A 26,821-nucleotide genomic window follows, 5' to 3' on the forward strand; every position below is an offset into this window, starting at 1 on the left:
AAAAGTCTCTTTCAGATTATTTTTCAAAAGACATCTTTCATTGAGCACCCCCTCCCCTGCTCTGCAGTGTTATTTGGCTTGAAAACCCTCCCGGCTCCCTGCTCCCCTTTCCTGCTTTATTTTTATTCACAATACTTAGCACCACAGAACAAATATGCTGTTGTAACTAACTATGTTTGCTATCTGTCTCATTCTACTAGATCATCATTTCCATGGAGCCATGGCTTTCTGGCTACTTTGTTTGCTTCTGGGTCCCCAGTGCCTAGTACACATAACCCCCTTAATCAGTCTTCACTGAATGAGTATACTGTGATTAGGTCACTGGGATAGCATGTGGTCCTGGAGAAGCAGGATGAGCATTATAAAGGCACAGCTGAGGGGCACACAGTGCAACTGTTAGTGTCATTCATAGGTGACCCAGATCAATCCTCCTCTTACAAAAACCCTGACCTAGCAGGGACAACATGAGAAGCCAGAACCTCCAGAGAGGAAAACAGGTAATCTCAATCTGTCCCAGGTGTTCCTGAGAAATTCTGGAGCTCTTCTTTACAAAAATGTTATTTTTTTTCTTCTCTGTCTTTTAAAAAGAAGAATAAATTTATTATAATGATAGTCCATCCAGATGTGAGGAACAGACCAGTTGTAATCTCAGCTGTCAACCTCTTTAAAATTCCAGGGAGTGAAATTCATCCATCTCTGTAGCTGGAAGTTGACCAAGTAAAATAAACACGAACACATGTGCATTTATAGTGTTTTACAACACGTAGTGTTTCCATCTTGCACATGTAGAAATGGGCTCAGACAGCTTCTGTGCAGATGCACCAGCTTCCCCAAGCGAGGGCTGAGGCAGCGTCTGACTGCATGGGGCCCGCAGCCCCCACTCTGAGGGAGCATCTGGAGATGGGTTGCGACCCCTGCATTGGTGGGGGGAAGTTTGGGGAACCGTAAGTACAGGGCTGGCTTCGTACTGCAGGTGTGGGTGGGAGAGGTGAATGCACAAAGCTACATACAACTGAGTCAGGACACAGTACAGTGGCTGCCCCCCACAGAGAGTCACCTTGGGTGAACTGATAAGGACTTGGAAAAGTAAAGGCTGAACTGAGAACTACACCATGGGTGACAGTGCCTCGTCTGTGCAGTTTGTTGATGCACATATGCAGAAAATATACAAATGTCACCAAGACCTGGGACTGTGGATGAGTCATGAGGTAATCGTTTAGTAGAATTTTTGAGGAAATAGAGAACTCTGATAATCTATTACAGAAATGTTCAGTGGCTTACCCAAAGTCCAAGGGCAGCTGAGGCCAAGTGCTGGAACTGCACGTGAAGTAGCCAGGGTCTCAGCACAAAAATAACTTTCTCAGTAAAGGAGGAGTTCTACTCAGCAAGAGAGTTACCTGAAGGGTCAAAGTAAAAAAAAAAAAAAAAAAAAAAAAAATCATTCTCGAAAATGAAACTCCATCCCAAGTCCTGTGACATTATGTTTAAGTAAAGTAGCATAGTAACAATACGGAATTGTTTTGAGTCCAAATTTTTCAAGACAATAATGCAGTCATAATCTCTACCTCTGACTGTGGGCAACCTGAGAAAACTCCAAAGACCCCAAAAAGAGCAAATCTGATTATTGAAATGGATCACTGCTTGTCAACCTTAATTGGAATTACAGAAACTCTGTGATCCCAGTTTATCTTAAGTACCTTGAAAAACTAACAAATAAACCCAAGAATGCACTTAATGATGGTAAGCTAGCAGCTTCATCTCTCTGTACACAGGGTGCAAATATTTTGTTGTTAGTGTACAAGTTTTGAACATACTTGGTTAGATTTATTTCTAATTTTTCATAATACATGTAAATCAGATAATATGCTATATGCATTAAATTTATACAGTGATCTTTGCCAATTATTTTTCAATAAAACTGGAAAAACATATTCCTAAGTGTTTCATTTCTGCAGTGCTACCATACATGGAATTGCTTTCTTTATTACTGCTCAGCTCGTTTATTGCTAGTGTATGATAATACAAATGAATTTTGTGTTTGCTCTAGTACCCTGTAGCTTAGGTGAATTCATTGATTAGCTTCAACAGTTTTGTGAATTCTTCAGAATTGCACTAATTGCTCTAGCTAGAAGTTCTTGCAAATATTGAATAGAAATAGTAAAATTAGACATCATTGTACTGTTCCTGGTATTAGGGAGGAGGTTTTTAGGCTTTCATGACTGAGTGTATGATGTTAACTGTGGAGTTTTATATATAGCTTTTACCATATTGAGGGTTTCTTTTTTGAATGACATTCATTGATTTTTGTATGTTGACCCATTCATGCATTTCTGAGGTAAATTTCTTTTGGTCTTGGTGTATAATCAAATTTTTAACATGCTGCTGGATTTGATTTGCTAGTATTTTGTTGAGGGGGTGTGTGTGTGTGTGTGTGTGTGTGTGTGTGTGTGTGTGTGTATCTGTTCATAAGAGTATATTGGTCTGTGATTCTCATTTCTTTTTTAATATCAGACAGCTGCACACTTTTATGTGCACTATGAGATAACTACCACCTTACTAGATGGTGTTTCTCATTCTTCCAGCAAGGGACCCTAACTGCATGATTACTCTTCAGTGTGTAGTAGAAAGAGACTTGGAACATTATCATTACTAAAAATTCGACCTTTGAAATCAGTCTGACTGGGTTTGTGCATTACAGCCTCTTAACTTTACTTGTCCTCAGTTTTTCATACATATTTTAAGAGGTATACAAATATTGTTCTAATACTTAAGCTCTATGAAGGTAAGGTCTGAATTATGATTACATTCCTTTTCACCCCAATACTGTATGCAGTGATGGCTGTGGTGTTGGCAGTATCTGGTAAGACACTGCCTCCTGCTCCTAACTCCTTGTTCTTCTTTCTTCATCAGCAAGTGAATAACTCTGGATCTAATCTGTTAATCAGAGTATAAAATGCTTTTCAGCTTTATTGAGATATAATTGGCATATAGCATCATGTAAGTTTAAGTTGTTCCGGCATGTTTTCTCCCAACATCACCAGCCAAATATGTGTCTCACAGTTCAAATACATTCTGATACCATCTATCTGGAGACAGTGTCAGATCCCACAGGCTGAGGGCTGAGTCCCACAGGACTGCCACCCTTCCACAGATGACGCCAGGTTGTCACTTGTGATTCTGACTGACTAGATGAGAGGCTCTCACAATCCTGTCTTTGGCTTAAGTTAATTGGCTTGAGCAGCTTATGGAGCTCAGAGAAACATTTTACTTACTAAACCACCAGTTTATTATAAAAGGATGTAATTCAGGAGCAGTCAGATGGAAGAGACACACAGGGCAAGGTATACGAGAGGAGTGAGGGGTTTCTGTGCCCTCTGAGCCCACCACCCCTTGCACCTCCACATGGTTCCCAACCCTGAGGCTCTCTCTCTGGGCCTCATTTTTTTGTGGGGGATTATGAAGGTTCCATTCCATAGGCATGATTGTTTGAATCATTAACAATTAATGACTGTCTCAATCTTCAGCCCCCTCCTCTTGTAGAGGTCCAAGGGTGGGACTAAAAGCTCCAGCCCTCTAACACAGGGTTGCTCCCCCTGGCACTGCCCCGCCCCCACCCCAACCCCTGCCATCCTGGCTGTCTAGAAGCTATCTCATTAACATAACAGAAACATCTTGTTACAGTGCAGTTAGTGTCCCTCGCTAGAAGAGCAAGAAGCGCCATCTAGTAAGGTGGTAGTTATCTCACAGTGCACATAAAAGTGTGCAGCTGTCTGATATTAACATCAAAGACCAATACACTTTTATGAATATATGTGTGTGTGTGTGTATATCTTCAATAGAATACCTGCAAACCAAATCCAGCAGCATGTTAAAAATTAGATTATACACCAGGACCAACAAAAGGCTCTCTTATTTTAGGAAATGCTAAGGGTTTTAGGAGCCCTATGCCAGGAATAGGAACAGACCAACTGTGTACTCTTTACTATAAATCACAGCATCATGTTACAGAAGAGAAGGAGTTTGTCCACCCAGTGTGAGCAGTGCCAAACACTGAATGCCGAGAACGGCAGTGGAGAGAGACTGGCTATTTTATTGTGAATGGCACTGACAAGGGGAACGGGAAGCTAATGCTCAAAAGCCTGAATCCCCGTTGGTGTGTAGGTCACAAGTTCTATGGGGCAGGTTAGGGTTGAGGTTGTGCTGGGAGCTGAGTGGTGGGAGGTGAGAGAAAGGTGATGAGTTGTGTCCTCAGGTCTGGAGGACACCTCTGAGGTCTGCTCTGGTGTCCCTCTGTCTGCGCTCATGAGGAAGCAGCTGGGGGTGTTTCTAACTTAGGGCTCAGGATCTGGCACATAACTTAGGTCAAGATATTTTCCTTAGCTTGCCAGATGTCCTGACCCCGTGACAATTAGTCATGTCCAGGCCGCTGTACCCTGCTGCCTCAGAAGTTGCTGGTTATCAGGAAAGACTGGGTCTCTGAGGGGTGTATTTATAGAAAGATGTGATTTCTAGCACAAGGGTTTAAAACTAAACTCAAAGCCATGAGGATCCTCAGTTGCAATCACAGGTGCACACGTGTTGATTTAATACACTTACCCACTGAAAATGATCCCGCCGTCATTCACACCTCCTCAAGTCACGTAATCATGATTTCTTTTGTGTGGTGAGTACATTTGCAGCTTTCAAGCTTGCTTACAGGATTATAACTAGGGTCACTGTGAGAGCCTCTAAGCTTAGTCATCTTCTAACGGGTAGTTTGTGCCTTGTGACCAATATCTCATTTCCTCTACTTCTAAGCCCTGATAATCACCACCCTACTCTGTGTTCTCCTGAGTTTAGCAGACAAATGATACAACCTATAAGTGATTCCACACATGTGATATCATACAGCATTTGTCTTTCTCTATCCGACTTATTTCACTTAGTATAATACCTATACATTTCATCCATGTCGTCACAAATGTCAGGGTTTCCTTCTTCGTGGCTAAAAAATATTTCATTGCATGTACATATATGTACCACATCTTCTTTACTCTCATCTTTTGTCAGACACTCAGGCCATTTCCACATCTTGGCTACTGTAAATAATGCTGCAACGAACACAGAGGTGCAGACGTTTCTTTGTGATTATGTTGCTATTTCTTTTGGATAAATGACTCAAAGTGAGGTTGCTGGGTCACGTGGTAGTTCTAGTTTTAGTTTTTTTATCTTTTCTACTGTTCTCCATGGTGGCTGTACCCATTTACATTTTTTGCCAGCAGTGCACGAGGGCTCCCTTTTCTCCACATCCTTGCCAGCCCTTGTTATTTGTTTATTTATTGATGACAGCCATTCTGGCAGGTGTGAGGGAGTATCTCATGTGGTTTTGAGTTGAATTTCCAGGATGATTACTGATGTATCTTTTTATTTAGTTGTTGGCTATTTGGATGTCTTCTTTGAAAAAAAGTGTTTATTTGGGTCCTGTGCCCATTTTAATAAACATAATTACGGTTAGCAGAGGGAAGTCGTAAGTGGCACCCTAACCCCAGAGGACTGGTGTTCTTACAAGAAAAGAAAAAAACCAGATTCCCTACCCTTAAGTATGCACAGGGGGAGAGGTCAAGTGAGACATAACAGGAGGACAGCTGTCTACAAGTCAGAGAGGCTGTACCAGAATCCAGCCCTGCTAACACCTTTATCTAGGACATCTGGCCTCCAGAATTGTAAGAAAACAAATTTCTGTTGTTTAGGCTCCCCAGTGTGTGGTATTCAGAGTTGGCAGCCTGAGATGACTAAGACAGAAGGCTAATACAGATCCCAAGTCTTCAGAAAGTAAGCACTGCTCCCTGCCAGCCCCACTCCAGCCTCAGGCCGTCTCAGGCCAGGATGACTGGGCTCTGCCAGCTCCTCAGGTCGCTGCCTTTCCACCCCACCTTCACTAAGCAGGTAGAACTGACCAGCAAGTCCTGCTGGCTGCGCCTTCAAAATAGGTTACAGTAGCTTCTCACAGCTTGTCATCTTCCTGTCTCTGGGTTATAATAACCTCTCACAGCTTACTCCTCTTCCTGTCTCTGCCGTAACAATTGTAGTAAAATGTGAGTCAAACTGTGTCCATCTTCCTTTAAAATGCCTCTTTTTTCTGCCTAACCAAGTAACTGCTCAGCTGGCTGTAAAGACCCATGGGATCTGTTCCCACTGGCCATTCCCTTTGTCCATCCACATCCACTGCTGCTTCCATCCTGTTTCTCACCCTTCCCCATTCTTCCCTTGACTGGCTGTTCCTGAAGTGTTCCAGGCACTCACTTGCCACTTTGCCTTTGTCCCTTCTGATAACTTTGCCTAGAAATGTCACCATCTCCTCAGCTCTGTCCTCATGCTTCACGTCAGGAGCAGCTTCCCAGAAGCCTCTACTTAGGAGTGCAGACCCACCCTCTCTCCAGGCACTTTCCAAAAACCTCTCAACATGCTATGTCCCGCTTTCAGGAGGTGCCCACAAGGGCAACTGCTTTCCCAGCTCCCAGAACAGCAGTATGTGGGTGCTGTACAATGCCCGGGGTGTCACTCTGCTGGACTACAGGGCAATGACATTGGAGAGGCAGACAGCCTATGGAAGGAAGCAGGGATTCCCGCTGTGCTGAAAACAAGCAGTCCCCTCGCCTGTGTCCATCTTGGAGTTCAACAAGCTTGTGAAAAGAGATGGCTTGATCGTGATGGTCACTTCACAGGGTAACATATATCAAAACACCAAGTTGCACACTTGAAACATATACAGTTCTTATTTGTCAATCATAACTCAATAAATCTAGAGATAATAACAAAAAGATACAGTGTCACTTTGCGTCTTGCATTTTTTTCTTTTCTATTCATCTCTAATACTTTGCAATCATCGCGTGACCAAATGCTTGCCAGTTACATATATCTTAAGCTGTCATCATCTATAGAAAAAAATCAAGAACCTTGAGAAAATTCTGATGACTTGTTATATGCTCCACTTCTCTGTAGAAGTAATTAAGCTTGGAATATTAACACTGTAAGAGGAACTGGAACTTGAAGAGAAAAAAATAATTTTTATTTTCAAAATGACATGAATATTTTAAGAGATAATTATGTTACCCAAACCTCGTATTTTTTTTATTCATACCTTCCTAAGACTTACGTGGTCATAGTTTTGCCTTAAAATATACTGTTTTACAATTGAAATACTGATTATTAATTTTTACAGAACACACACCCATACATGTATATGTATGTTTCCTACTGAAGCTTTTAAAAGAAAAAGAAATGCACTTCATTAGTTAGACAAATGCATCACATGTTCCCAGCCACTCAGCTTCTCAGGACTCAAGTTTCTATGTACATCGCTAAGCAAAACGATGGCTGTGGCCATGTAACCTGGGCAGAAGACAGAGCATATGCTGTGTGCTTCATCAGGGGCTGGGCCACAGATGGTCTTGGCAAGAAAAAAAGTGCTGAGATGTCCTAAACTAAACCGCAGAGGCCAGAGAGTGAGAGCAACCAACCAGTTAATGCTGCCGGCCAGCCAAAGAAAGACCCTCGGTGTCTGGGTGTTTGCTAGTGCTATGAGTAGGCCCACAGGCAGGTATTAGTGCCATGTCACCCCACCACGCCTTGCACTGTGGGGCCCATCAGGCCTGCTGCCTGCACCGATCCACGCAGTAGGTTTCCTCCTCACAGACTATGCTCATGTTACACAACTGCCCCTCTTCACAGTGTCCCACCCACCTTGTCTGTAGCCAACGAAAATCCTTTTAGAGCAGCTTCATTTTTCTTCCCCGAACATAAGGTGTAAAAGCGTGGGTTAACAGGACGCCCATCAACCAGGACTGCTGGATGTTCAGACGTCTCAGCCAAGGGCCTGGCCTGCTTTGGCCAGCATTTGGCTCAACAAACCCTTTTTTTCAGAAAAGCTTTCGGGATGGATGTTTTTGTCTAATTGTCTCATCATGCTCTATGTGGGGTAAAGCAATATACTCCCAAGACAGCTGAAATTGGTGCTCAGACCCCAAACAGAAAGTCAGCCTGCCCATAGTGTGGTGCCCGTGAACACAGGAAATGAATGTTGGTTCTGAACCAGCCCCACTGGGACAGACATACCCAGCATAGGGTGTTAGGTTTGGATCCTAGCTGCTTCCTAAAATGGGAAACCCTGAGGTGAATGGTGGCTGGGATTTGTATTTTTAGGATAGCGATGGACATTAAGAAAAGATGGAAAGACAAACTAGTAGACGTGCTTGTTGTTGTTTCATATTACATGTAATTTAATATGTTTTAGAAAAAAATGCATGCTAGTATAATATCTTCAGTGTGAAGAAACTCCTTGTAGAGTGCGGGTGACCCCAAGAAGCGTGTGTGGGAAAGGCTTTGGGAAGAAAGGGTTGCACAGAAACCTTCCAAGTGGCTCAGAGAACTCTGGCAGTTTTATTTCATCCACAGCACCTTGAAGAGAAAAGTAGTGAGAACAGACAGAAAGAAATAGAATTTACCTCCTGGGCACTATATGTTCTGATTTTCCAAATGACTGTGTTCACTGCTGTGAGCAGGGGATGGGGTTCGGGCTGCAAGAATTCAGATTTGCTTGCTATATTTGCTGTAGAACATTTAAGATCTATGCTCTCAGCATATACAGTACAGTACTATGAACTGTAAATACTACATGTACACACATCCCCAGAACTTAGTCATCTCCGAACTGAAAGCTTGTACCCTTGTATTTCAGTCAGCTCTGATGCCAGCTAAGCCTCCTACTTATGCCAGTGATAAATAAATAATAATGTCACACAGCCACCTCTCAGCCAAGAATGTCCCCTCTTACATATCCCTTCCAGACACATAGCCAGACTCCATGCTTGAGGAAACAAGCTTCATGCAGACGTAACTGTGCAAATTGTGTGCTCAGATATATACCCCCCACACACAGCCCTGCTGCTGGCCTGGCATCTGGGCTGAACTGCAATGTTCAGGAGCCAACTATGATTCGCTCTGTCTGTAGAACTCCAGAAGCACGTTTTTTGATGCCTCGAACCCCATCAGAACACTGTAGTATCTTGGGGAAAATAAGAGAACACCATTAGGCTCAGTTAGTTATCCAATTGCTTTGCTGAAGTGACAAGGTTTTTATTAAATGAACTGAAGTTTTAAGTAAGAATGTTGAGAAACTGCCATACTGTTTCTCACAGTGGCTGCTCCAACTCGTGTTCACACCAACACTGCACGAGGGGTTTCTTTTTTCCACATCTTCGCCGGCACTTGTTATCTCATCTTTTTAATAACCGTCTGACAGGTGTGAAGTGATACCTCATTATAGTTTTATTTTTATTTCTCTGATGGCTAGTGATGTTGAGCACCTTTTTATATATCTGTTGCCAATACCTGTACTACCCTTTTCATTGCACTTTTATTCATAATAATCAAAATATGAAAACATCTAAGTGTCTGTCAACAAATGGGTGAACAAAGAAAACGTGTTCATATATGCAATGAATATTATTCAGCTAAATATAAAGGAAATATAGCCATTTGAGACAACATGGGTGAAACTGGAGGGTATTAGGCTATATTGTATGGGGTCACTTATATATGGAATCTAAAAAAAACTAAACTCAGAGAAATACAAAATAGTATAAATGGTGAGGAGATGTTGGTCAAAGGTGCAAACTTGTAGTTATAAGTGATTAAGCTCTGAGGACGTTATGCGCTCCATTGTGACTATTGTCAGGGCTGCTGTGTGACATACTTGGAATTTTCTAAGTGGCTCAGCAAGATGATGGATGTGATAATTAACTGATCATCGTGACGACTCCATAGTGTATGTGTCTATCAAAACATTACATTGCACACTTTAAATATATGTGCAATTTATTTGTCAATTCTATTTCAAAAATAAATTAAAAATTTAAAGTGAAATTTAAAAAACAATGTAAGAATACAAATCTGTTATGCAAGACAAATGGAAACCCACATCTTTCAGGCTGGACTGTGTCTCCTCCACTGAGAACCTTTCTGTCCCTGCTCCCTGAGGAGGGCAGACCATGGCCATCACCACAGCTTCCTGCATAGCGGACATCCCACTGTCTGGGGTCTGGACCTGCCACAGGACATTTGAAACTGCCTCTTCCATAACTCTGTGCCTGTGGGACAAAGTAGGCTGAACTCCATTTCTCATGATGCATTACAATAAACCCAGGGACCTGTGGGGACAGGGCTGTGACAATAATCATTTTCACTGAGTATTTTCACATGCAAGTGCTTGCTGTAGGCCAGAGTGAGGCAAAGGCATGGGGATCCTTGGGGAACATTTGCAATACGGTTCTGTGGAATTACAGAATGAAGCGTAGGAAACAAGAGGCTGATCCGTGCACCATTCTCTTAAAGAATATCTAATTTTACAGAGTGAGACCATGTGAAGCAAAGCAGTTACAGCCTCAGATTCTAGATTAGAGTTTCCCACGCCTCTGAAGGTGAGCCAACTTGGTGACTACAGTTTATTTATTCAGAGGTAAAGGGACTCTCATGGTATTTGCTTAAAATCTCACACCCATTTAGTAAATTCTGTGATTTCTAATGAGAGATGGATGCATCTTGGTTTTAGAGCAAGAGGTTGCACCAGTATTTCTTACTAATGATCACACATCTGAAAACTGAGAGTCAAACCTAATTTAATGCAAGAAAAAAGAAGGTGTTTCTGAAGAATGGCCTTGGCCAGCAAGATGGGCCTGACTACAACTATAGCAGGCCCTGGTTAGGAAGCCGATTTCCTTGACTAAAAGTCTGTCCTGGGCCTTCCTCTCCTTGGGGTCTAATCAGCCACAGAGCCAGAGGCAGCAGGAATCAGTGCTCCCCAAAACCTGGGGACTTCGGTCTGAGGCTGCAAACTTGCAACTAAAAGATAAAAAGTCCTGGACTCTAAGTACAGCACAATTAGAACAGTGTTTATATATTTGAAAGCCACTGAGAGAGTAGATCTTAAATGTTCTTACCACACAAAAAAAGAAATGGTAATACATGGAGATCTCAGCCAACCTACAAAATCATTCATCCTGCAACATGTAAATGTATCAAATCAACACCTGTATGCCTTGAATTCATACAGTGTTATATCAACTATATATCCATTAAAAACAAAAATAAAGCTGTGACATACTTTTTAAAAAAATAAAATGGGAATAAGAAATGCCCACATAGTTGGGATTTAACCACATAACCCAGATTAACTTTCCTCAGTAGAATGTCTTTCAACTGAAAATGTTACAAGAAAGAAGTGTTCAAAGTTATTATTGGATGTGTTAAATCACTGGCTATTTACATTATTCTTTATTATTGTTATATTAATTATTGAGAATATAGCAGAAAGACGAAAGAGCTGTTTCTAAAAGCATTTGAACAATAGAGATTTATTACAGAAAACAAGGTTAAGATTACTATATACATATAGGTTCGTTTAACTTCCATTACAATGATTGTAAACCACCTGCTCTCTAGCATCTATCAATCCACAATAACTTGTCGACTTCTGCAGCTTCATCTCTAATCTTATTAGAACGTACACCTTGTGAGGGGTGTGCAGGGGGAGACCAAGCCCTGCACTGAGAGAAGAAGAGGGTCCTTTAGCGGAGAGTGTGGAAAGAATTCAACACACAAGTCAATGTTAGAGTCCAAAGGAAAGTTTATTAGAAAAGGGGTAACACTCCAAAGACAGAGTGTGGTCTCCTCTCAGAGGCAGAGGATGAGACGGACCACGAGAGAAAAACACTGAGAAGGAGATTCTGTTTGCTGTTTACACAAAGGTTTCAGAGACATTTGTTTCTGTGGACCCTGCTAGCCCAGAGCTTGCAAACACTTGCAAAACTCTGGGACATCGGACAAGCTGTGTTTTATACCTAGCCACGCTGCTGCTGGTACTTTAGACTCCAGGCCCAAGACTGGTCTTTCATCCAGCATTTTTGGCTCAATAACACCTTGACTGACAAAAAGACTTTGGTCATGGAAGTTAAAGATTTTTGTTTAAACAAAGGTGACAGCTCATCATGATTTTGATTTGTGTTTCCCTGATGATTAGTGAGACAGCACCAATCTCTGGACTTGTAAGTCTTCTTTGGAGAAATGTTCGTTCAAGTCCTTTGCCTATTTTTAAATTAAGTTTTTTGTTTTGTTTGTTTTGTTCTGTTTCTTTTTGTTTTCTTACTGAGTTGTAGAAGTTCCTTATATATTTTGGAAATGAACTCATCATATATATATATATATATGATTTGCAATATTGTTCACTTAAAAATTTGTTAAAAAAGTAGATCTCATGTTTAGTTTTCTTAACACACACACACACACACACACACACACACATTGAGCAAAAGGACACAAGGAAGCTTGGAGGTGAGAGATCTGTTTACTACCTTAGTTGTGGTGATGGTATTAATAGTGCTTATCTGTGTTCAAAACCGACTAATGGTATACATTAATTATATTCAGGTTTTGTTATCAATTTCGCATCAAATTTGGAAAAAATAATGGAAAATGGTCTTTGAAAATCTGTTTAATGATAGAGAAAGATGTATGAGCAAAATATACTCTCCTTTTTGAGATTTTTTTTAAACCGTTGTGTGTTCACAAACCAAAAATGATAAATATACATGGAAAAACACATGGAAATTGTTTCTGGGTAGCAGGATTCTGGGTTATTTAAATGATTTTTATGTTTTCTTATACATAATAATTTAGTAAGATGAACACATGTGATTAAACATTTGGTTTTAAAAGCACAAAGTGAGATGATAGTTTTCTGTCAGAGTAAATGGAAAGGGTGGTGTGTCTTTCCTAAATGAAGTCCATATAAGTAAAACCTAAACTGGTTGGTGGGCAGGAGACCAAGTAGGGAAGCCAGGGTCAGAAGGAGGACTCCTGGGGAGGAAAGAAGTGACCACTGACTTGCAGAGGACCCTGTGGGCCTGAGCTACCATCTTTCAGTAACTCGCCAAGATGAGTAACACAAGGGGAAGAGACGAGGTGTCCGCTGCATGTTCCCTGGGCCTTTTAGAAAACATGGAGCTGGCCACGTGCACACATGTCACCAGAGAGGTGGTGCTGCAGAAGAGGGGAATGGGCACTGTTCAGTCCGCCGGGGTTCCCAGGACAAAACTAGGAGTCCTCAGTGTCACCGGCATGCAGGTGGCCTATAGTGAACAAACAAGTTAAGGGCGATGTTCTTGCCAAGAGAATTAAGGCGTATAGTGAGCGCAGTAAATTCTCTAAGAGCCCAGAAAGCTCCCTGAAACCTGTGAAGGAAAATGGGCATAAAAGAAGGATGCCTCAGAGAAAAATGTGGGCTCAGCTGAAGCACCAGCCTGCTCCCCCTGGAGAGGCTCTTAGTGAGTGCCATGGAAAGGACGCTTTCCCTGTGAGTCCATACTGTGACAGGTAGAAAAATAAAAACCCCTGAACTGTTAAAAAGAAAAAAGTAAAAAAGAGAAAAATGGGCAGCATCGGGTGGGTAGGCCCATGCAGGGACCAGCGTCTCTCTCCTTGCTCACAGCACTGAGACTCAAAATGGACTGGGCTCTGTGTTCTGCCATTCCCCTCAGCCACTGCCATTTCGGAGTATTCTATAGTTCACTGAAAGCTCACTTTTATGCATCCCCTCCCCACCTTATGGACAAAGCTGGCGAGGTGCATCTCTTAGCCTTCAGAAGTGGGATTAAAGTCTTTTCTGGATCGATCATGCTAGTGCAGCCAGAGGCCAAATCAAGGAGGCTGAAGAAATTGCAGACCTTCAGTGTCACCACAGCTCCATCTCTGAATGACTAGGACCCAGTGGGGTCTTATTTAATTGAGCATTTGGAGATGAAAAAGTTTATTTGTGATCAATAAATGGTTTACTGGGCCCAGTGCTTGTAAAAGTGTGAGGAAGCCAATGCTCTTGAACAATGCTGGTTGAAATGAAAATGCTATAATCATCTCAGTTACCATGATGAATTGAATACACGTATCATTTCTTCCTCCTTAAACAGCACCAAAAAAAGACAGGATAAGTACTTTAAAAGGTAGAACGTGATGAGGAGGGAAAAAAATAGCATAGATGATAGAGGTTTTGTGTTAGGGGCGCCACAACCTAAACGGGCCCTTAAGGGTTAAGGATAAAACATGCTGGGCTTGGGCTTCACAAGAACAGAAGACAAATAGCAGCTCAGCAGCCCGTGACACCAACATGTTTGTACAGAGAACTCTGAGAACTTCCTTTGTTTTACACCACCTGTGCTTGACCGATCAGTACATGACCAGTACCCCCTTTCCTCTTCTTTCCTTCCACTGCCCCTTGTCCCCATAGCACCAGCTGAAGACCAATTATATTGTGACAAGTCCCTTTTGCTTGCCCCCCTTTGTTTTTGCTGTATAAATATAGCTGCTTTGCAAAATAAAGTTTGAGGCTTGATCAGAATACTGTCTTGCCTCCACTCTTTTCTCTCGTCCGTGTTACCCCTCTTTTCTTTAGGTTGGGTTCTCCTCGGTTCTCCCACCAAATAACCGGTCCCGCGGGCGGGACAGGTGGCGCCCAACGTGGGGCCCGAGTGCAGAACCCTTACCCAGGCGGACTACGAAATAACAGAGGCCGCGGCTCGTTAAGGAGAAGTTTTTCAGAGAAGAAGTTTTTCAGAGAAGACTGCCTTTCACCGCTCATGGAAGGTCCTCGTCTTCGGCTCACCGGAGATCGCCGTCTTCGGTGAGTGTTCATCCGCCTTAGTTTAGTTTCAGCACGGACTGCTAGGATCATAAGTAACAAATTTTAAACGGAGAAAAGAGTTGAGCATAAACTCCCTCTGTCTTCTCTAGGTCCTCTTGTCTTTTCCTTTTTTTCAAAGGATTTGGGACTTTTCTCTCTAGCCCGCTTCTTGGCACAAGCCGTCCACCCCTGAGGTTAGAGGCTGCTTTTTCTGAGTTGGGAAAATACAGTGTGTCAGTCGACTTTAAGGCAGAAGTCGTCCACTCAGAGGGCATCCCGGTCGTAGACCTCTCCCTCCGCCCTGGAGAGAGCGGTAGGTCTGCGATTCGCCTCTTGAGAGCCGTGTTGGCGGATTATACCAACCGACTGCCCACGTCGAGACCTCTGATATAATCCCTCCTCTGCCGCCTCTGTAAAAGAGTCTTGTCTATGCCCAAAGGCACAGCCGGCGGGACGTCCGTAGGCATCGCACCCCAGGGGGTCCGTGTTAGCGGATTGTACTAACCGGCTGCCCACGCGGGAGAGAAGTTAAGTTCCCTTCTCCTCCTTTTTGTCTTGATACCTATGTTCACTTCCTCAGTTCCTATCCCTCTTTCTTTTTAGATAAATAAAACAAAAAGATGGGACAAACCTTGTCCAGAGAAGCACAATTCATAAAAGACTTAAAATGCTCATTCAAGGAGCGAGGAATCCGAGTAAAAAAGAAGGATTTAGTCAAATTTTTTCTCTTCATTGATGAAGTCTGTCCCTGGTTCATAGTAAATGGCCCTGAAATCCATCCAAAAAAATGGCAAAAGGTAGGCAGAGATTTAAACGATAAGTTACAAAAGGAAGGTCCTGATGCCGTCCCCGTCTCTGCTTTCTCTTATTGGGGACTAATTCGAGACATTGTAGAAACCGCCTCCGATGACCCCGAAAAACGACAACTCTTGTCAGTAGCGGAGTACTGCCTTAAACCGCTGTCTCGCTCAGCATCCGTTGCTTCTCTTCCCACTGAAAAGCCCCCCTCTAGATGTCCCTCAGTCGTTATAGACATGAGCGATCCCTCTCCAACTAAAGGCATGTACCCCTCTTTGCCCACAGGACATTCCCCTTCTCCTAAAGGTCCTCTTACCAATCCCTTATTGACTAAAAGACCACTCAATGACCCCTTAGATCCTGGTGATGCCGCCACCTTAGAAGATGAGGCCGTACGATATCGTAACCCAGATTGGCCTTCTACTTGGCCCCCACCCTACAATCCACAGTTCCGTGCGCCTGTTCTGCCATTCCCCGCCTCCAACGGCAATAACGCTTCACAAACCAAAGATAAGCTTGCTGCACAGATGGCCGAGATAGAGAGCAAACTGGCCTCCCTTCAGGCTGCTTTACAAGAGACTGTTCTTACCGCCCAACGCTTGCCTATAAAACCTTCCAAAAACCCCAAACCAAAAACCCTCACTTTCCCTGTCATCACCCGATCCCAGCGACCTGAATCTCCCACCTCTAACACCGCTGATCCCCCTGATGCCCCTGAAGGTGGAGAGGATACTGCTAACAATAATGATGAGGAAGAAAGCAGTGACGACGAACTCCCTTCCCCCGCCCCGGAGCGTAAAGAGTTCCATAAATTACAGTTCAAAAACTTAAAAGAACTAAATACAGCTGTCAGGACTTATGGACCTAATGCTCCTTACACCTTATCTGTCCTCGAAACACTGTCTCGAGGGGGACACCTTCTCCCTTGTGAATGGCTCCGCATAGTCCAGGCTGTCCTCACCCGTGGCCAATATCTAACTTGGCGGGCTGATTTCTGTGACCGCTGCCAGACTATAGCCGCTAATAATCTTAAAAATCCCCGCTCTCATTCTTGGACCTTTGAAAAACTTACTGGTCAGGGGACATATGCCACTGAGGAGCGGCAACAAAATCTCCCTATTGGACTCCTCTCTCAGACACATAATGCCGCTCTCGGGGCCTGGAGGACTCTTCCTAGTTCTGGCACACCCACCACGCCACTCACCAAGGTTATCCAAGGTCCCCAGGAAGATTACAGTGAATTTGTCAGTCGCCTCCTAGAGGCTGCTGAGCGCGCTCTAGGAAGCGACACTGCTAATGATAGATTGGTCAAACAATTGGCTTTTGAAAATGCTAACGCCTCCTGCCGAGCCGTCCTCAGGGGTAAGACCCGAGACAAGACGCTCGATGAAATGCTTCGCTTGTGCCGAGACGTTGATCCATTTACTTCCAAGGTATCTCAGGCCATTCATCTAGCGGTTGGTGCTGCAGTCCAGGCCAACCCTGGCCAACAGAAAAATTGTTTCAAATGCGGTCAGCCAGGACACTTTGCCCGTCAATGCCACGGTTCCCATGACAAACCCAGGGTTCAGGGCCCTTATAATAAAGGACCTTCTCCTCCCTCGACACCTTGCCCCATTTGCAAAAAGGGCCGACACTGGGCTAGAGACTGCCGCTCCACCACCGACATACTCGGTAACCCCATCACTCGCCAGCAGGGAAACGGACAGAGGGGCCAGCCCCGGGCCCCTCAGCCAATCCCTTTTCTCAGGGCCTCGGGGAACAGCCAGATAGAACAAACTCAGCCCCTACCCACCTTTCCCCAAAATCAGTCCATTCCCTTTACAGGGCCACCCCAGGAAGCGCAGGACTGGACCTCTGTGCCTCCTCCGACATCATATTAGAGCCCGATAGCGGGACTCAGGTGATCCCCACAGGCGTTTTTGGGCCCCCTCCTCCTAAAACATTTTTTCTTATCCTTGGAAGGGCCTCCTCTACCTTGCAGGGCATCACCATTTTTCCCTCTATTGTTGACAGTGATTATTCCGGGGAGATAAAGATATTAGCCAGTAGCTCCAGAGGCCCACTTTATATACACCAAGGTCAACGCCTTGCTCAGGCTCTGCCCCTACCCCTCGACACATCTAATCCTTCCCTAGGGCCTTCCCGAGGGGCGTCTACGCCTGGTTCCTCTGATATTTTCTGGATCCAGCAACTTTCTCGGGAACGCCCATACCACACACTCAAAATCAATGGCAAAGAATTCAAGGGCATCCTTGACACGGGCGCTGATTCTACAGTGCTTGCGAAGGCCTCCTGGCCTTCTTCCTGGCCTTGCCAGCCCTCTCTTACTCATCTTCAAGGCATAGGACACTCTCAAAACACCTTTCAAAGCTCTCAACTCCTCACCTGGGAAGACCCTGATGGAAACACTGGTCAGGTCCGCCCCTTTATTGTCCCCGGGCTTCCCGTAAATCTGTGGGGTCGCGACATATTGACCCAGATGGGAGTTTTAATGTTCAGTCCCTCAGCTACCGTTACTCATCAAATGCTAAACCAAGGGTTCATCCCGGGCAAGGGCCTTGGAAAAAATAATCAGGGTATTACCGTTCCCATAGAGGCCGAACACAGGGCCCCACGGACAGGCTTAGGGTACGACATCAAAAATTTTTCGTGAGGGCCGTTGCTCCCCCTGCACTCCAGGCAGATAAAATCACGTGGAAGAGCAACCACCCTGTCTGGATCGATCAATGGCCCTTGCCCCGTCATAAACTTTCAGCGGCCACACAGTTAGTGCAGGAACAGTTAGATGCTGGCCACATTGAACCATCTACCTCCCCTTGGAACACTCCCATCTTTGTTATACAAAAGAAAGGGGGTAAATGGAGACTTCTTCAAGATCTCAGAGAAATCAATAAGACCATGGTTCCCATGGGGGCGCTCCAACCAGGGCTGCCGTCCCCCGTTGCAATACCTACAGGATATCACAAGATAGTCATAGATCTAAAAGACTGTTTTTTCTGTATCCCTTTACATCCGGAGGACAGAAAGCGTTTCGCCTTTAGCCTCCCGGTTGTTAACTGCATAGGACCCTCCCCAAGATTTCAATGGAAGGTTTTGCCTCAGGGCATGGCAAACAGTCCTACCCTTTGTCAAAAATTTGTTGCCCAGGCCATTGATCCGTTTCGCCTTACACATCCCGACCTATACATTGTTCATTATATGGATGATATTCTCCTGGCAGGCTCTGATATTGCCATCTTGCGTGATACCAGCCATAAATTAGTTGATGCCCTTCAAGATCTAGGACTACAGATCTCCCCAGAAAAGATTCAATTACAGCCCCCTTTCCTCTTCCTAGGCTTCGAGTTACACCCCACTAAGGTCCTTTCACAAAAGGTTGAATTAAGGAAAGACTCTTTACAGACCCTCAATGATTTCCAACGCCTGTTAGGTGATATCAACTGGCTTCGCCCATATCTAAAGTTGACCACCGGAGATTTAAAGCCCCTCTTTGACATTCTTCGAGGAGATCCTGATCCCTCTTCTCCACGCACCCTGACGCCTGAGGCAGCCTCGGCCTTAAACTTAGTTGAAAAAGCCATTTTAAATCAAAACATCTCATACTATTCCCCTGCCTGTGCCCTGTGGCTACTAATTCTTCCCACAACATTCACGCCTACGGGTGTCCTGTGGCAAAACAAACCCCTATATTGGCTTCATTTGCCAGCTACTCCTTCTAAGATACTCCCTGTCTACCCTTCTCTTATTGCACAAATACTTAAAATGGGGCGCGAAAGCTCCCTAAAGCTTTTTAACAAAGACCCTGACATCATTGTTGTGCCCTATGAAGCAGCTCAGGTCAAATGGCTACTACAAACATCAGATGAATGGGCTGTCAATTGTATTTCATTTCAAGGAAAGATAGATAATCATTACCCTGCTGACAAACTCATACAATTCCTTAAAAACCAAGCTGTAGTTTTCCCTTCCCTGACCAAGAGCCGTCCTATTCCACAAGCCCCTTCTGTTTTCACAGATGGCTCCTCTTCAGGAATTGCTGCCTTTAGTATTAATGGACAGCTTACTAAGATCAGGACCGACTACTTGTCCGCACAGCTTGTAGAACTTTTTGCAGTTGTTCAAGTCTTTAAGACTCTCCCTAATAGTCCTTTTAATTTGTTCACCGATAGTGCTTATATAAGTCAATCAGTTCCCCTTCTGGAGACCGTCCCTTTTATTCGACCCTCCACTAATGCCTCCCCCTTATTCTCAGAACTCCAAAACCTCATCCTCGCCAGATCTCATCCCTTTTTTATAGGGCACATCCGTGCTCACTCAGGTCTCCCCGGCCCCCTAAGTACTGGCAATGATCTTGTTGATAGAGCCTCTCGAGAAGTTTCCAACCTTGTTATGGCTATATCTTCTACTGACCCCATTCAACAAGCTCAACAGGCTCATCAGATACACCACCTAAATGCCCGGACTCTTCGCCTTTTATTCTCCATTACTAGGGAACAGGCACGCCAAATAGTGCGCCAATGTCAGGGGTGTCTTACTCTACTACCTGAACCCCATCTTGGCGTCAATCCTCGCGGCCTTACTCCTGGAGAACTGTGGCAAATGGATGTTACTCATTTCAGCCCTTTTGGTAAACTGAAATATATACATGTTTCTATAGATACCTTCAGTGGCTTTCTCTGTGCAACCCTACAGTCTGGAGAAGCCACCAAACATGTTATCAGTCACATGATTTCATGCCTTGCCTTTCTACCATTACCTAAAACTCTCAAGACTGATAACGGCCCAGGCTACACCAGTACTTCCTTTAAACAATTTTGTGCTCAACTAAATATCAAACATATTACAGGTATTCCATACAACCCCCAGGGCCAGGGCATTGTTGAAAGAGCACACCAGACTCTGAAGAATATGCTTACAAAACTTCAACACTGCTCCCTAGTCTATTAGGACCTTTCATAGGCTTGCTCTTATTACTCACTTTTGGCCCCTGGGCATTCAGGAGAATAACAGATCTAATTAAAAGACAGGTTGACTCGGCGCTATCCAAAGGACCTACGGTATACTACCAACAAATCACAATGACAGAGCCCTCGGAAGAAGTCGGCGCAGCCCTAAATTTCTCCACCTTGGCCCAAGAGGGACCTCGACCTTGGTATAGCAGGTTTGGTTGGTGGTAAATACCCCTCTCCCTACGGGGACGACATAAGGGACAGAGAAATGTCTACCTTCACCTTTGATAGACCAAGGGAAGGTATGGGCATCGAGATGGGTGCAGATGCAAAGCTACTGCAAGGGAAGACCCACTAGAGGGTCCCCTCTGTCCTTCCCTGAGAACATACCTGGTTTGCATAGAGGTTGGTATCCAAATCACAATTTAAAACCGGCTCTGCCTCTCCTCCCCAAAAGATACCAAGAGCCAACAATAGATGGGCGTATATAGCCCACGGGAGGAACCAGGTCAATGTTCCCCCACTCGGTTAAGGCCCGCCTTTCTAAAAACAGAAAGGGAGGAGATGTTAGGGGCGCCACAACCTAAACGGGCCCTTAAGGGTTAAGGATAAAACATGCTGGGCTTGGGCTTCACAAGAACAGAAGACAAATAGCAGCTCAGCAGCCCGTGACACCAACATGTTTGTACAGAGAACTCTGAGAACTTCCTTTGTTTTACACCACCTGTGCTTGACCGATCAGTACATGACCAGTACCCCCTTTCCTCTTCTTTCCTTCCACTGCCCCTTGTCCCCATAGCACCAGCTGAAGACCAATTATATTGTGACAAGTCCCTTTTGCTTGCCCCCCTTTGTTTTTGCTGTATAAATATAGCTGCTTTGCAAAATAAAATTTGAGGCTTGATCAGAATACTGTCTTGCCTCCACTCTTTTCTCTCGTCCGTGTTACCCCTCTTTTCTTTAGGTTGGGTTCTCCTCGGTTCTCCCACCAAATAACCGGTCCCGCGGGCGGGACAGTTTTGTTCATCCTTCTGGCGACCAAATCAAAATTGTGATGGAAACAAGGAACAGCAGTGAGGAAAAATTGCCTGGGATTCTGATGAACAAGCCATACAACTAGGGAGAAATTCAAGGAATCGCCGTTCAATGGCAGAAGATAGGACCAGGTGAGGACACGAGGCTGCCAAGTCTGGAGCTGCTGAGTGACACAGGGTTTGTGGCAGCGGCAGTGGCAGAAGCCTCTTAAAGGGGCCTTGTTGGTGAGCTAATATTCGCAGACCTGCTCTCTCTAAGCACCGGTGCCAATTCAGCTGTGCGTAGGAGACACCAGGGACTTACAGGGAGACATTGTTGTAGTGAGGGCTGAGGCAAGACTCACTCTGTACAGAAGTGCTGGCAATATGAATATTCCCTGTTGAGCCTCCCCCTTCCCATTGTGCAGAGACACAGTGCTGCCATAGCTGTGTGGTCATTAAACTGGATAACAGAGGTCGCTCCACCCAGAGGATTCCCTGAAACTCTACCTCCCCAACTCAGGCCCCCCACCCAAGTCACATCCAGATATATCCTCAGTGAGTCTGGTGCTCCTTGCTGAGACTCACACTGGTGAAGGCAGCTGGCCTCGGTTTCTAGTGTGGCCTTTTGAAGCAACTATAAGCACAGCATCTATAGATTGCTTGCTGAATCTTAACAGGTGGCCCTGGATGGGTAGAGGCTTGAGCTAAATTTGGCCTACAGTTGAACCCCTCTCAGGACTGTGCCACTGGACACCTACTTCACAAATCCACACTAATAAAACCGGGAGACTTAGGAGCTTTGCGTAGTACATAGAAACAGACATGGAAAGGCAGCCAAAATGGGAGGACAAAGCAGCAGAAACCATATGAGAGAACAGAACAGAAATCCTGATATCAGGAAGTCAAATAATTTAACAGATGCAGAGTTCAAAACACTGATTATAAAGATGCTCAATGAACTTAGAGCAAGTATAGATGAATTCAGGGAGAATGTCAATAAAGAGATAAAATCAATAAAAATGAAAATGGAAATTATAAAAGGGAACCAATCTGAAATGGAGAACACATTATCTGAGATGAGAATTATATTAAATGAAATAAACAAAAGAATAAATAAAGTGAATTTTTAAAAAAAGATCAAATGATCTATCTAGAGGATGGGAAAGCCAAGGACACTCAATCAGAATAGCAAGAGATAAGATGCCAACACTATAAAAATAATTTAAGGAGCGTATGGGACACTATTAAGGATCCAAATATCCATCTGATCAGCATAATTGAAGAAAATCAAGATGTTGAACAACTGTTTGAAGAAATAATGATGGAAAACTTCCCTAACCTGGCAAAAGAAATGGACATAAAACCCCAGAAAGCTTAGAGAACCCTCAAAACCAGGGATTCGAAGAGGCCCACGCCAAGAGAATTAATCATAATTAAAATGTCAAAGGTTAAATACAAAGAAAGAATATTAAAAGCAGCAAGAGAAAAACAGATAGCTACCTAGTAGGGAACACCCATAAGACTGGCAGCTGATTTCTCAAAAGAAACTGTGAAGGACAGAAGGGCTTAGCAAACAATGTTAGACAGGATGAAGACCCAGGGTCTACAACCAAGAATACTTTACCCAGCAAAGCTACCATTTAGAGTTGAAGGACAGATAAAGAGCTTTCCAGACAAAAATAAGCTAAAGGAATTTATCACCACCAAGACAGTATTACCAGGAAATGTTGGAGGAACTTCTTTAAGAAGAAAAGAACATGTATCAAAAACAGGAATAAAGAATGGTAACAACTACATTCCTATCAATAGGTACCTTAAATGGAAAAGAATTAGGTGCTCCACTCAAAAGACAGAATGGCTGAAAGGATAAGAAAACAAAACCCCTGTATATGCTGCCTACAAGAGACTCCAGATTAAAAGACGCACACAGACTAAAAGGAAGGGGATGGAAACAGATATTGCTTTGATAGACCCAGAAGGTATTTAAGTCAGACAGAGAAAGATAAGCACTATATGATTTCACTTATATTAGGAATCTAAGGGGAAAAAAACACCAAACTAATAACAAAAAAATGGTTTACTGCCGTGGTTCTCCAATTCTAGCAGACAGTGGGAAGAACGCACCCCCAGTTACTGATTTAGCAGGCAATTCGCATTTCTGAGAGTTTTCTGGTGACTCACACACACTGTAGGTCTGGGACGAGGCTTTGAGAATCCCTGGTCTGAGCCCTTGCTTCTCAAGGAGCCAGCAGGAGTGGCAGTAGCTGTGACCTTATTGGAAGGGCAGATGCCGACCTACCTTGAAAGAGTCAGAATCTGCATGTAACAGGGTCCTCAGATGATCTGTATGGATGCGAGAGCTTGGGAAGCAGGGCTGTGGGACATGAATTAAGTAAACCAAAAGCCCAGAGTAGGATGTGCGACATTCCTGTTTCAAACAGAGTTTTCTCAAACTTGTGATTACAACACAAAATTTAGAAATAATTATAAGGCACCTGAGAGCTCTGACAATGGGTAGCAAGTAAGTTAAACTTCATCAACCTTGGTACCCTTATTCAGAAAAAAGGAATTGGACTAGTTTAACACAGTTTCTGAATTCAACTTATCAGTTTCATATTGGATGAAAACTGAAGAAAACCAGGCCCCTGTTCTGCTCTCCACTGGGTGGGCCATGGTCAGTCACTCCCCTCCTGACAGCGGTAGCTGAGTCAGTGGTGGCTAACCACCACCCCAAGTTATCACTGCAGGCCAGCTTGTGCCTGCAGCTCCCAGAGATGCTGTGGGAGGAAGTAGGGGCCAGATGGTGCAGATGCGCTCTCAGACCATCTTTTCCCCTTATGACATGGGCCTGGAACAACACCAGGAAGATCAGTGGTCCACTTTTCTACTTCAAAGGCCACCAGGGCCATGCCACCCACATACTTCTCGTCTTCTGGGGTCAGACCTCTGAGCAAAGGCATTAATCTTAATTTGGTTTTTATGGCTAGAGGAACAATCAGGCATTTCTTTCTTTCTTTCTTTTCTTATAAGAGGCTTCCTTTTGTGTGTTTGGAAGAGAGCAAAATGTTGGAAATCTTCAGATACCAGATTTCAGGACAATAGGAAAGCCACTCCTCCTGCAATCCTGGGTTTCCTGAAAAGGCAAATGAACCCAGTGTTAGGTTTATTCTCACGGTTAAGTCTGATGTTTTCCTACACTATGCACACACATACACACCCATGCATGCAATGCACATGCACACTGATACACAGAAACACACATACGTATGCACATACACACATACACTAAAAAAATGTGCCTTCCTTCTCCCCGCCCTCTGAATGGTCCCTTCCTACTCTAACATGCCCATCCCCTGGCAGCTAGCGGTTGGCGGGAGCACAAGCCGTGGTCAGATGCAACATCCTGCCCCATGTCGTGCCTTCTATTGCTTCGGCCAAAACTGTTCCAAAGAGCAAAATTTAGGAGCTGAGAACCTGATACACTCCGAGGATGGGAAATAATCTCTTGAGAGAACTAGGGTGAGTCTTGACTCTGGGTGATGCCCTTCTGGGGAGAAGGCAGCTGGCTTTTCACATCTGGACTGGCAGGTTGTATTTTAAGCAGGCTGAGCCTGAAAATGGCATCCCCTTGAGAACACATAGCATAAGCATGTCCTATGTTCTATTTGGAGAATTACTGTGTGGGTCATACTTATACTAAAATATTCCTGAAATTCAAATTTAACTATGCATCCCCTATTTTATCCAGCAGTTCTAGACTGGTCACTTGAATATTTCTGCACCTCTTTCCTCAGTTAGGTATGGAGATTATCTTCCTATTTATCAGCTTAAAGGGGTTGACATAAGAATAAACAATCAGTTACTTGAAAATTTATGGATGCAAAATAGTGCACTCAGATGCTTTTGATTTAAGCAGTGCTTTTATTGGTGATTCTCTCCCCGCCCTCCACTCCCCCAGCCAGCTTTATTGAAATATGATAGACGATTAGTTGCTCTTATTTACATTGTACAATTCAATGAGTTTTTTTTTCAATTATAATAGGCAAACAATAATATATTAGTTTCAATTGTATAGCATAGTGATTAGAGCTCAAGTGATCACCCCACTAAATCTAATACCCTTCTTCCTCCTTACATATTTATTACAACATTGTTGGCTATTTTCCTTATGCTACACTTTATATCTCCATATCTATTTTGTAACTATGCATTTGTACTTCTTAATCTCTTTGCCCTTTTTCACCATACCCTCCAACTCCCTTCTCATTTGGTAACTCTCAAAATATTCTCTGTCTCTATGATTTTTTTTCTTTTTTTGTTGTTGCTTATTTTGTTCTTAGATTTCACATGTAAGTGAAATCATGAGATATTTGTCTTTCCCTATCTAACCCATTTCATTCAGCACAATACCCTCTATGTCCATCAAGGCAATATCTTTTTTCCATCCCCTTCTTTTTAGTCTGTGTGTATCTTGCTTCCATTATTTCTGGGTCTCTATTCTGTTCTATCATATAGTTTCTGCTTCTTTATCTTCCAATTTTGGCTGCCTTTCTGTGTTTGTTTCTATGTAATAAGCAAAGCTCCTAAGTCTCCTGGTCTTATTAACATGGCTTTGTGCAGTAGGTGTCCAGTGGCACAGTCCTGAGAGGGGTTCAGCTGCAGGCCAAGTTTAGCCCCAGTCTGCGCCCCTCCAGGGTCACCTTTAAAGATTTAACAAACAATCCCCAGATACTGTGCCTATAGTTGCCTCAAGAGGCCATATCAGAAACCGAGGCCAACTGCCACCAGTGTAAGTCTAGGCATTGCTCAGCAAGGAGCACATGACCCCTGGGTACACACCTGGATGTGACTTGGGTGGGTCCATGAGTTGGGGAGGTGGAGATTCAGGGAATCCTCTCGGCAGAGCGACCTGTGTTATCCAGTTTGATGATATCTCAGCTATGGCGGCACTGTATCCCCTCACTGGGAGCGAGCAGGTCTCAACAGTAGAACAATGGATATCTCCAGCACTTCTGCCTGGGATGGAGCCTTGCCTCCGGCCCTCACTTCGACAACTCAGCGACTCCCTATAAGTTTCAGGTACCCCCCAGAGCAGCCCACCCAGTGCTGGTGCTCAGAGTGAGCATGTATGTCACCACAAAAGTCCGCTCACAAACATGGCCTCTTTGAGAAGTGTCTGCAGCTGCCACTGCTATGGCCTCCGTCCTACTCAACTGCTCCAGACCAGGCAGCCACATGTCTTCACCCCGTCCTATCTCTTCCCGTTGCACGGTGATTAATTATTTGTCTTTCTATTTGTAGTGCTTATGTTTGTCTATGTCCCAGATGACTTTCCTTGCTTTTTACTC

General features: G+C 44.0%; 1 protein-coding gene across 2 annotated transcripts in view; it reads left to right on the plus strand.

Moving 5' to 3' along the window:
• The first annotated feature begins 24,826 nt into the window (after window positions 1-24,826).
• Window positions 24,827-26,821, plus strand: part of GCSAML (germinal center associated signaling and motility like) — a 44,169-nt gene continuing 42,174 nt past the window's right edge. The window contains exon 1 of one of the 2 annotated variants that reach the window (XM_016125489.2): window positions 24,827-24,992. In XM_016125489.2, the coding sequence (XP_015980975.1) occupies window positions 24,964-24,992 (29 nt within the window). In that variant the 5' untranslated portion in view covers window positions 24,827-24,963. The remainder of the gene's footprint in view (window positions 24,993-26,821) is intronic. The other variant, XM_016125488.2, reaches the window with a different exon arrangement.

This window comes from Rousettus aegyptiacus, unplaced genomic scaffold (assembly GCF_014176215.1).
Source record: "Rousettus aegyptiacus isolate mRouAeg1 unplaced genomic scaffold, mRouAeg1.p scaffold_m13_p_7, whole genome shotgun sequence".
NCBI lineage: Eukaryota > Metazoa > Chordata > Mammalia > Chiroptera > Pteropodidae > Rousettus > Rousettus aegyptiacus.